General features: G+C 38.3%; 1 protein-coding gene across 4 annotated transcripts in view; it reads right to left on the bottom strand.

Moving 5' to 3' along the window:
• Positions 1-2,158: 2,158 nt before the first annotated feature.
• The window catches only part of ANKS1A (ankyrin repeat and sterile alpha motif domain containing 1A), a 232,048-nt gene continuing 222,390 nt past the window's right edge, over positions 2,159-11,816 (bottom strand). For all 4 annotated transcript variants that reach the window (XM_075264255.1, XM_075264256.1, XM_075264258.1 and 1 more), the window contains 4 exons: positions 8,730-8,867; positions 7,788-7,943; positions 5,794-5,887; positions 2,159-4,054 (listed from right to left, as the gene is read on the bottom strand). In XM_075264255.1, the coding sequence (XP_075120356.1) occupies positions 5,813-5,887; positions 7,788-7,943; positions 8,730-8,867 (369 nt within the window). In that variant the 3' untranslated portion in view covers positions 2,159-4,054; positions 5,794-5,812. The remainder of the gene's footprint in view (positions 4,055-5,793; positions 5,888-7,787; positions 7,944-8,729; positions 8,868-11,816) is intronic.

Raw genomic sequence — 11,816 nt, 5'->3', positions numbered from 1 at the left:
GAAAAGAGCATCAACATTACGTACAACAATTATATTATTCAAATGCAGGTTCCCATCACCACTGCTCTCTCTTGACTTGATGTGAACCCATGCAATAGGACTCTTGTCCTATCTTGTGGCTGGGTAATAAACTTTGCTTGTGGAAAACCCCTCCAAGTCTACAAAAAGTCTAATGAACATATTACTTCTACTGTTCCACAAAAGCAAAGCAAAACATGAGATCCTGTAACACCAATATACTGTATGTATTGCTTTAAAGGGAGTCTGTCACCAGAACCCAGCATAACAAAGTTGTGTTGCAGATGGACTCAGATGACTCTACCCTATCTAACCATGTTTACCCCATGTGAATCTATACCTCGATGGCCAAGATCTCGTAGATTTTGTCAATATGCAAATGAGCTATACGTGGTGTTGTCACTTTCCTCTTTGGAGTATTGACAGCATCCTCATTGATCCAAACTGCTCATTTGCATAATAACAAAAACAGCAATATCTTAACCACAGAAACACCGACTCGCAAGAAGAAAATACCCTTCAGGCGACAGTGGGGCTGGGTTGATATGCTGGGTTCTGGTGACAAACTCCCTTTAATGTCATAGACCACTGAAAATTTATAGAAGATGTAAGTTGAGGGAATAAACCTGTAACATGAGGTTCAGAACAACAAAATACCATACTAATATAAGTAAAAATCCTTTAAACTAGCATCAATACAATACATTAAAGGAGAGAGTCATGGTTTCACAAATGTCTTCTGCCAGTTGATTGAAATACAGACCACTGCTTGAAACCCATTACAGAACTGCATTGTATTAATACAAGTAAAAGACAAAATACGCTAAGACAAATGAAAGATTCCCTTCTCCTTTGTTCTGGTATCCAACCCCACTGAACACAGATGTTTTCAGGTTCTCTTAAAACAATGTAAAGAAGACATAAGACTCTGTTACGCTAGGTTCACACTAGCATTCAAGCTTCCGTCCTTTGGGTCGACTTGGAGACCTGAAAAACGGGAACCCTATCCGCTAAAAAAGCAGTTATCCATAGAATATAATGGGGTCCGCTGGGTTTCCGCCCAAATCAGCGGAGAGAAAAGTCTGATAGTCTGATGTGTGACATGTATATCTAAAGTGTTTGTGTGTATGGATGCATATATAAAACCTAGGGAATTCTACTATTTGTAAAAACAGGACAAAACTATTTCGCAATATCTAAATAATATACTTTGTGTATATTAAAGGATTAAGACACCATGGTGTTTTCATACTTCTCTCATATTATGGAATTACCATTAAGAATTTGTATTGCTGGAACTTTTCTGTATTTTACATCATTGTTAATCATGTCGTTTTCTATAAATTTTTCTGTTTTTTGCATTGAAAAGAAAACTTTTCTGTACTATTCTTAACACAAATTGTAGTAAAGCTAGTGAGCGCTCAGCATTTAACCCCATAAAATAGTTTCCAAAACATCCTTAAAAAGAGGACCCGTCATCAGGTCTGAAAAGCCTAATGACACCCTGATAAAAATGTTCAGACACTTTCAACATTTTGGTGTTTTGTTTATTTAATTCCAAAGTTAAAAACCCTTTTAGTGCTGAAGCAAATTAGGGTATAGTAGTCAGCTTGGTGGTAACACTGTATGATATATAAGCCATTTACATGTAAGCATCTGAATGGATTTGGATAAACAAAATATCAAATTGTTCAGAGTACTATTGGGTACCAAAGGAGTAAGTCATTTGGTTTTTCGACTTGCTGACAAGTCCCCCAAGTCTAGCTTGCACAATTTCACAGTGCATAGATATACAGAACCAAGCCAATGTTTAACAGTAGGGAATTTTTTTAAATAAAAAAAAAATACAGAAAATTATTTTAATCAAATATATTTTAGACATAACAATTAAGGTGACAGTCTAAACCCACAATGAAAGATTTGTTTTATAGTTTACACATACTATGTTGCTAATGAATATTTTACAAGTTACAGTACCACTTTACAGCAACTTTATAGCGTTAAGCATCCCAAAAAACAAACATTTGCATGGCATCTCCCTACATTTTGGAACTCTGTGGTACAATAAAATGTAAACATTTTATATTGCCTCTATTCACGCCAAGTATACACTTACATGTTGGAAACTGTACCACTGAACCAGAAAAAGAAAAAAAAAAAAAAAAAAAAAAAAAGCCTACAATACCCTAAAATTTTGGACCCAGAATTGCAGCATTACTGGAACATTGTGCCTGATTTGGAATATTTTTTACTATGTTTCATATAAAATGTGTCACCTCGGTCTAGGAGCAATAACAGACTGTGACAATAATATATTAGTAGCTTCCAATTTACTTCCTTTGGTAAGTAAAAAGATGAAACATTTTGACAGTGAAACTTGATCAAGACAGAACAGACTCATTTATTTTTATTCAGGGTGACATGTTCTATGTAAGAGCACTTCCCTGTAGTTTTGTAAAAAGCTGTATAGATAATATACAGTTTACTGTTAGCGTAAAGATTTTTATACAGCGCAGCATATAATCAATGTAAGAAATTCTGCCTAATTATACAGCAGTAGCCACCCTTCCTTGTACAGTAAAGTGATATTCAGCATGATTAATATGTTCAGTACGTCAACCTGCAGAAACATTCTGCATCAATGGACATTGTCCACCTAGTTTTGAAAAACAATAGTGTACCGTCTTAAGAAACACCACCTTCTATTTATTCAGGACTGCAACCCATTCTAGAAGGCTGGTATCTACAGCATTAGGGAACAGGGTTGATTGTACCACTCATAAAATGAATATTAATATATCATATTCAACTCCAAAATACCAACCATACACTACAAGATAATTACAGGAGTATATATAGCAGCTTTAAACTAGTACTGACTAAAAATGTTAGTGTGGTGGTATAGATGGCACAAAAGCAGTACCAGACACACTGAAGTTCCTTAAAGTGGGCCAAAACCACAAGAGTCCTTTCAGAATTAAACTCTGCTTGGGAGTGATCAAGTCATCAGGTTGGAAGAGCTGAGATTTTTTTAAACACAGCTATAATAGAAAATAATATTCTTTTCCAAATATAATTGCTCACACACAAAGGAATAATATTGATAAATGAATGTACCATCTTTGATATTTCCTATGCCCCCTACAGCTACTCCAACAAAAACATTAAAAAAAATAATAAAAGGATGATGGTATGATAATTAGTGACCTGGCCTTTTGAGGACATTGTTGTGAGAAATGCTGTTTGGCATTTAAGCGGCATACACTTGAGTAAAACATAATGATAAAAACATACTCAGAATGATACATAAAGATGTAGTATGCAAAACTCCTTACAGTGAACAGTTAATAACAAGTACCATGCATATGTTTAATAGGACTTAAGGCAAAGAGCAATTCTTCATGGTGTCAACCTCAAGATCAGCCAGCCAAAAGATTATTAAAATATTCACTTAATAACCCATTTCAAACCCCACCAAATACCTGACACTAGACCTCTGCATTAAAACATAATGCAAACTGTACACTGCATTACATTTCCATTATGAAAACGTATCTAATCAATAGTTTAAAAGGGAGAGCTCTGTAGGTTTATTAAGCTATCTGACTTTTAAGGACGAGAAACACACACAATATATACCTCACAATGCCTTCAATCGTCACGTCCTGAACAGGTACACTCACCCTCAAAAAAAAAAAAAAAAAGAAAAAAAAAGTGCTACATTGTGGTCAGCAGTTGTTATACAAACACCAACTGGCAAAAGAAATAGGTAGGGGAACTGCAGAGATCTGAAGGCTACATGAGTGGTATTGGAGAAATAACGTTACATCACATTTTTTTCCCTAATATTCCCAAGTTTTTTCAATAAAAGGAATGATGAATATCCCCTTGGAAACAATTTCTTAGTTCCAAATAATAATTGTATAGGGCATCTCCATTTCTGAGGTCAGTCAGGACTCCACGTTTTTAAACTTTTCCCAGGAGAGGAAAACTGAAGAACTGCAGTGGTCCTTCAACTACAGTATGATGACCAGACCTGGGAAAAAAAAGAAAAGAAGGAAAATATAAAGATGGTGCTGATCACAATTCAGTAGCAAACATGAACATACAAATGCAACAAATATTGATCACAAAACAGATTCCATTTTTTTTAATATACATATTTATAATTATTATTTAATTTAGTTTCCTTGCTGCTTTTATATATGAAAACTAGTCTGTTAAGGATTCCAAACCAATTCCTTGATATTAACCTCTGTAAATAAATCAAGAAAGCATACCTCCAACTATAAAACAGCTTTTCAAAAATGAACAGTACAAGTAAATAAGAAACTATGCACTATATCATGGAAAAATGCTTATTTCTCCATTTATCAGGCTTCTTTTCTAATCCCTGATTTTATAGATTTTTCTAACATAGAGGTTTAGGGAGACATTAAGGGGAAGAAGGAGCTACTGGAAGGAGGGGAAGAGAAACTGCTGCTGCTAGCTATTCTTAGTAAGTTAACTCCTATAGCTATACTATTGCTTACGCAAGGTTCACACCTGTGCTCGGGTCTCCGTTCTTTGGACCTGGTCTGGGACTCAAAAAACAAATACGCCAATACACTTAAAAAAAAAAAAAAAAAAAAAAAAAAAAAAAAGTGATTACCAGCTCTCCCCTTAGACTATAATGGGGTCCACCGGGTTTCCCCCCTGAAAAATGTGTAGTGAAAAATCCTGCTTGTATTTTTCAAGAGGAATGGGGAACAAAATCCCCGAGCACTCATTGAGTGCAGATGTGAATCCCGTCTTAGTGAGTTTACTCTCATAGTAGCAGTTGAAGCAATAAATAATGTACTAGCAGACTACAGCCTTCTCCTCCCACCTTTCCTCTCCATACATTTCTGTGTGCAAGGCTGGATACAAGTTATAATATACACAGTGGTAAACTTAGTAAAGGTGGGAGGAGGGGGAAAATTGCCTGTTAAGTGAAGAATAATGTATATTTCTTAAAGGGCTTTCCAGGATAACAATATTGATGTCCTATCCTATGATAAATAATCAGTTTACAGTCAATGAGGTTTGAATCCCAGCAACCCCACTGACCAGCTTTATGAAGAGACTGCTATATTCAGACAAATACTGCACCCTCTTCACTGCTTATCAAAAAGAACATATAAACACTGTAATATGGCTGTGCTTGGTATTTCAGGTCAGCGCCATTCACTTCAAAGAGCCTAAACTGCAAACAGGCCATGAGACAGATAAACATGATGTCACAGTCTTGTGAAGCAGAAGCCGCTTCACCCACTACTGCTTCAAACAGTTGATGTTAATGATAGCAAATTATCCCCTATGCATAACCACTCAGATCCCACTGACCAGGAGAAAAGTAGTGCATACATACCGCTACTCACTTCATTTCAATCAAAGAGCAAGAGATAGACTAAGTGAAATGGGGGTCTGAGCAGTCGGAACCCCACTAATCTGCAAAGTATCCTCTAGGGTAGGGGCTAACTCGCTTTTGGTGGGAAAACCCCTTTAAGTATTGCCATTAGCACTGAATTTCCCCATGGTGCTTGTTAAAGCATTATCTTTTTAGTCTTTAAGAAGTTTGCTTGAAAAAGATCCATCTATTGTGAGTGTTGAAACATTGAGTCCAAAAGAAAAAAAATAAATAAATATATATTTCCATTGGATGTGGTTTCTGCTATATCTGTACCTTGGGGCTATAAGTCAGTCTCCCACTGGGCATATTACATGTTTTTTTCAACTGGTCAAAAAAATACTTACTTCTTATCTTGGCTCAGTACTATGGTTTGGGATCCACTGTCCATGGTACACTTCCATGAGTGGCTACAGGCTCTTCACATTCTGAAGACTCTATCTGATAAGCGAGATGTATACATATATATGTTATGAAACATGCTTTAGCAACCAGATCATTTTACCTATTTACATAATACAGTTTTGTTTTTTTTTTACATTTAATTATTGTTTATGTTCTAAGCTTGCTGACATTGATAAATCCACATAAACAAAAAGGACAACAAAATCTCACAGAAAAAACACATCTAACACACACACATCTATCTTATCCAGGAAAAAAGAAAAAAAAAAAAACATTGCCTGGAAACATTTCCTTCCTAAGTTTTCACAAACTCATAAGCACCTCGTCCTCCTTAAAACTTGTAACTGGTTTCAAAGTGATTACCATATATACTCGAGTATAAGCCGACCCAAATATAAGTCGAGGCCCCTAATTTTACCACAAAAAACTGGGAAAACTTATTGACTCGAGTATAAGCCTGGGGGGGGGGGGGAGAGAGAAATGCAGCAGCTACTGGAAAATTTCAAAAATTAAAATAGTCGGAGTTTTTGGGTGCAGTAGTTGCTGGGTACTGGGAAAGGGGAGTGGGTGTTTTGGTTGTCTGTCTGCCCCTTCCCTGAGCTTGAGGACTGTTTTTTTTTTTTTTTTTCCCACCCCACTTGGAATTCAGTCTGGCTGAATATAGGGTATCTGCAGGGTATCTTCCGACGGAAGAGGAGCACTGCAGATAACCTATATCGGACTGCGCTGGGAGGCACTGGAGCAAGGAGTATGATTTTTTTTTTTTTTTTACCACCACCGCCTGAGTTATAAAATAACTTTTTTGTCCATTTTTGCCTGGATAACCGCTTTAATGTAATTTGGTCATCGCCCTTCTACCCAAAGAGAGAATAAAAAGTGATAAAAAAGTCATATATAATAAAACTTGATACCAATAAAAACTACAACTTGCCCCACAATTAAAAATCTATACATATCTCCATCAACATAGCAGTAAAAAAAAGTTATAGGCATCAGAGTATGGTGATCCCAGGAAAATCATACATATTTGAAAAATTACATTTTATTAGTTTACGTGACAAAACATAACACAAATATAAATATGGCATCATGGTAATCATAATGACTCGATGCACAAAGTTGCCATGTCATTTTCAATGAAAAGTGAACACTATAGGAACAAAATAAATGAACTAATGATAGAATTGTGGATTTTTTTCACATACAACCTCCATGAACATTATTAAAAGCTAATCAAAACTTTTATCTAGCTGCACCGTTGCTCTGGAATGCTTTACGCCAGACAATTAGATTAGTTCCCAACTACAGCAGCTTCAAAATAGCCCTAAAATAGCATCTGTTTAGGCAGACTTATCACGTGACCTGACACCACTGTATTACACCAAGCTAACATTTTTTATCCTAAGCTATCTTTCCTACTCTATTCCTCAGATCCTGTCCCCTCCATCTAGAAGTTACTCTGCACTCCATGTATTTAGTATTTGTATATTCACAGATGGAAACTGGTGAATGGCTCATACAGTTCCCATTATATAACCTTATTTATTAATTGATAGCTGAACCATTGTACTAAACAAGCCCTCTTACCTTTTGTGTTTCCCTATTTCCTCACTGATTGTAAGCTCTCACTTCTGTAGTTTGATACGTTGATTCTTTGTTATTGTAAAGTCAAATACTGTTTGTTCATGTACCCTCTGAATTGTTAGGCCTGGGTTCACATCTGGATTTGGGTTAATGCGTATAGGTTTCTGTTTAGGGTGTCCCCCCAAGTCAAGCTGTAACCCTTGTGGTCTTTTTCATACATGCAGACTGGACCCACATTTTTCAGGCTTTGAGTCTAGTATTTGCTTAACTAATATTATTCTTCATAGAGGGAGCTCTAAATATCAAGGTCCATTATTCATGAACATATGTAAAACTGTTATCCATTACTCACATTCTGTCGCCTTATACTGCCACGTGGTTTAGGTATGGGTTTTGAAGATCGAGAGACTACTGCTTCAGGATGACGGGATTTCTGTGCCTGTATTGCCAGTTGATATGCAACCTCAAATGCCTGACCTAATGTAAGAATGATTTCATAGGCTTGGTTCTGTAGAAAGAAAAATGACAAATATGAAATAAACATAAAAATATAAAAACTATATAAAAAATAGTGATAACACATTGAGCCCGATGGACCCTACTGATTAAAATGGGTGTCCTTTGTTACACTAGGTTCACACCTGCGTTCAGGGTCTCCGTTCTGTGGTTTCCGTCTTCTGCATGCCAGAAGACGGAAACCACAGATCGGGTCCGGCCAAGAGCGGCGGTGAGCGTTTTATGCTCTCCGCCACAAAACCGTTTTTTTTAATCCGGACACAGAGTCGGACATGCAGTACTCTGTGTCCTGATTATAAAACCCGGTTTCGCGGCGGAGAGCATAAAACGCTCACCGCCGCTCATGGCCGGACAGCTTTTTCACCCATTCAAATGAATGGGTATGAAAAACTCCTGCAGGTTTCCGTCTCCTGCTCTGTTTTATGCAGGAAACGGAAACCTGCAGTACGGAGAGCAGAACGCAGATGTGAACGAGCCCTTATAAAAATGAATCAGGTGTAGGAAAAAAAAATTCTCCATGCAGGACTTATTGCTCAGCCGATTTTCAGGTAGACACTGCAATGACCTGAAGACACTTGTAGACATCCTTTTTCACATTGAATTTAAAAGAAGGTAGGAACTGGACCATTCATTGAAACGAAAACGCAAACTTGGAAGCAGAAATATCAGACTGGAAGAATCATATATGAATAAGTGGCCATTTCATAATACTGTTTATGAGCTGATCATGAATATTTAATCACAAAGAAAATAATGGATTAACATATAGTTATCTCACCACATCAGCAGTGCAGAACACATGGCAGTAATGATGGCTGGTCTGCAGATCCTTTGTGATGTATGCAAAAGTACACAGATCTTCAGGATCCTGAGCTGCACAAGATATGTTGCGGATTTCATGTTCTGCAATTACATTCTGAATGGAATGAAAGAAATTCAAGAATTAACTCTCCTCTGTGACAAAAAGTGATTTACACTTAAATTACATGTGTTTGAAGTATTACTCACATATTGTTCAATGTTCTTATGCATACAGTGAGGAAGATTCATTAAGACCAATGCAGTCAGACTTGAAGTCTCCTACTCAAGTGCAAAGAGTGCTTAATTCATGATGATGCTGCATCTGAGAATTCTGTAGACTTCTATCTTTGCACATTCAAATGATTTTCAAAAGGCCATGGATATGTCTTATGTAGTAGTACATTCACAGGCTAACTGAGTAAGACTAAGCAAATGACAGCTATCTTCCACACATTTTTATGAGCCACAACATTTATGAAGCAAAGAGGGTTCAATGATGTGAGCCTGGTCACAGGACACATGCAAGTCAGGTGACCAACGCCACCTTAACTCACATTTAATTATATTATGGATGAATTGGGGATTGACCCTGCATGTGCCCTGGAACTACGTCACAAAAGCGTGTTTGGAAGCTCTAAAAATTACTGTCATTAATTTAATGCTGATTTTCCTGCTGACAGACCATTTAATACCATATAAACATGTATATTAAAAAATAATATGGCATATTTTTTATACATATAAAAATTACATGTAAATCTCACCTTTTCAGCAGACATTTTAAAGACGACCTTTCATCAGATTGGACACAGGCAGTTCTATATACTGCTGGAAAGCTGACAGTGCGCTGAATTCAGCGCACTGTCGGCTTTCCCGATCTGTGCCCCGGGTAAAGCGCTATCGGTCCCGGTACCGTAGCGCTTTACAGTCAGAAAGGCGTTTCAGACAGTTAGCCAGGGACATCCTTCTGCCCAACAGCGCCTATCGTGCTATACAGAGTGAGCGATGAGGAACCCGTTCCTCCCCGCTCCACAGTACAGCACGATAGACGCTGCTTGGCAGAAGGGCATCCCTGGCTAACTGTCAGAAACGCCCTTTTGACTGTAAAGCGCTACAGTACCGGATCGATAGCGCTTTACCCGGGGCACAGATCGGGAAAGCCGACAGTGCGCTGAATTCAGCACACTGTCAGCTTTCCAGCAGTATATAGAACTGCCTGTGCCCTGGACCATGAAAGGTCCTCTTTAAGATGGGACATCACAGTGTGTAGATCTGTTATGTATGCAGCAAGAGTTTGTAAACAGACAATGACATGTTGATTAGAGAAGAATATCTGACAGAATATCCATTTGTTCTAACTAAGTAGGAAAGTTGAAGCCCACTGTCACGGCTGCTCACATATATCTGTTTGGACCAGACAATACTGCTCTGTTGTCCAGAGTTCAAGAGTGTCTACCAGCCACTCTCCTACTTCTCCTTCCATTCCTTAAATTTTTCTTCCCCCTACCTTGTACAGGCCCCATATTCAACCCATGTAATAAAATCACACTTACCTCAGTTCATTGCCTGAAGATCACCATCAATTCTAACCTATCCTTCAAGCCTCACTTCCAAACTCTCAACACTTCCGGCTGCCTCCAAATCAACAACATTCATTGCAGTCATAATCTCCCACTTGGACTACTGTAACAACCTTCTCCATGGTCTCCCAACAAATGTTCTCGCCCCTTCTTCCCCCCTCCAGTTCAACCTAAACTCTGCAGCTCGCCTTATTCACCAGTTGCCCATTTTTCATCAGCTTCTCCCATCTGCCAATCCCTTCAATAGCTACCCAATGCACAGCACATAGTTTTAACCTCTTAGAGACACAGCCCAAAAGTGCGTTAAGGACCAGGCCTCTTTTTTCAAAACTGACATATGTCAATTAAAATGGCAATAACTGAGACGCTTTAACTTACACTAGTGATTTTGAGATTGTTTTCTCGTAACACATTATACTTCATGTTAGTGGTAAACACTAATCAATATTTTTGTATTTATTTATAAGAAAAAAAAATATAGGAAATTTGGAAAAAATTGCAATTTTCAAAATGTGAAATTCTCTGCTTTTCAGGCAGTCATACAACCCAAATACATGAATAAACATTAACTGCCATATCTCTGCTTTATATCGGCATCATCTTTTGATTGTCTTTTAATTTATTTTGGACGTTACAAGGCTTACAAGTGTAAGGGTGCATTCACACTACGGATACGCTGACTGATTCTGAACGTTAAAACACGTTCAGAATCAGCAAGTATAAAGCAGATCCCATTCATTTCAATGGGAGTCGGCATACAAGCCCTCCCCATTGAAATAAACGGGCAGCTTTTTTCTCTACGAGCGCTCCCATTGAAGTGAATGGGAAGCGCTCGCGTGTTTGGCTCGGAATGAGCCGAGCGCTTACGCCGTGTGAAGGGGCCCATACACGAGAGCGCTTCCCATTCACTTCAATGGGAGCGCTCGTAGAGAAAAAAGCAGCCCATTCATTTCAATGGGGAGCGCTCGTATGCCGGCTCCCATTAAAATGAATGGGATCTGCTTTATATGCGCTGAATCTGAACGTGTTTTAACGTTCAGAATCAGTCAGCGTATCTGTAGTGTGAATGCACCCTAACAGCGATTTTCCAAATTTCCAAATGTTCTCCCGCGCAGTAGGTCGCGGCTGTCCGGCGGTGCTCCGGCTCTCTCCGGCTCTTAGGAGTCTGAGCGGGGGAGAGTAGTAGGGCTCTCTTTAAAGGGGCATGTAGCTTCCCACCGGGTAGGGAAGAAATGGTTCCATTTTTAGCTCCTATGATTGGGGGAATCACTCTGGGGGTCACTTTTGGTGTCTTTTCGCTCATAAGCTGTAAATCTGGGGTGTCTCCTGATATCCGCTCACAGAGCTTACACGTTCCCTTCCTGCCACAGCCAGTTGTATTCTAATAACTTGGCGATTTTTGTGGGTTTTTGTCCTCACATTACTAGATGCTATATTTTCTTTATTTTTCTGGTGACGTGGCCATATAAGGGCTTGTTCTTTGC

The sequence above is a fragment of the Leptodactylus fuscus genome, chromosome 2 (genome assembly GCF_031893055.1).
Source record: "Leptodactylus fuscus isolate aLepFus1 chromosome 2, aLepFus1.hap2, whole genome shotgun sequence".
Lineage (NCBI taxonomy): Eukaryota > Metazoa > Chordata > Amphibia > Anura > Leptodactylidae > Leptodactylus > Leptodactylus fuscus.
Note: the sequence above shows the minus strand (reverse complement) of the source record. Positions and strands in the feature narration are given on the sequence as shown.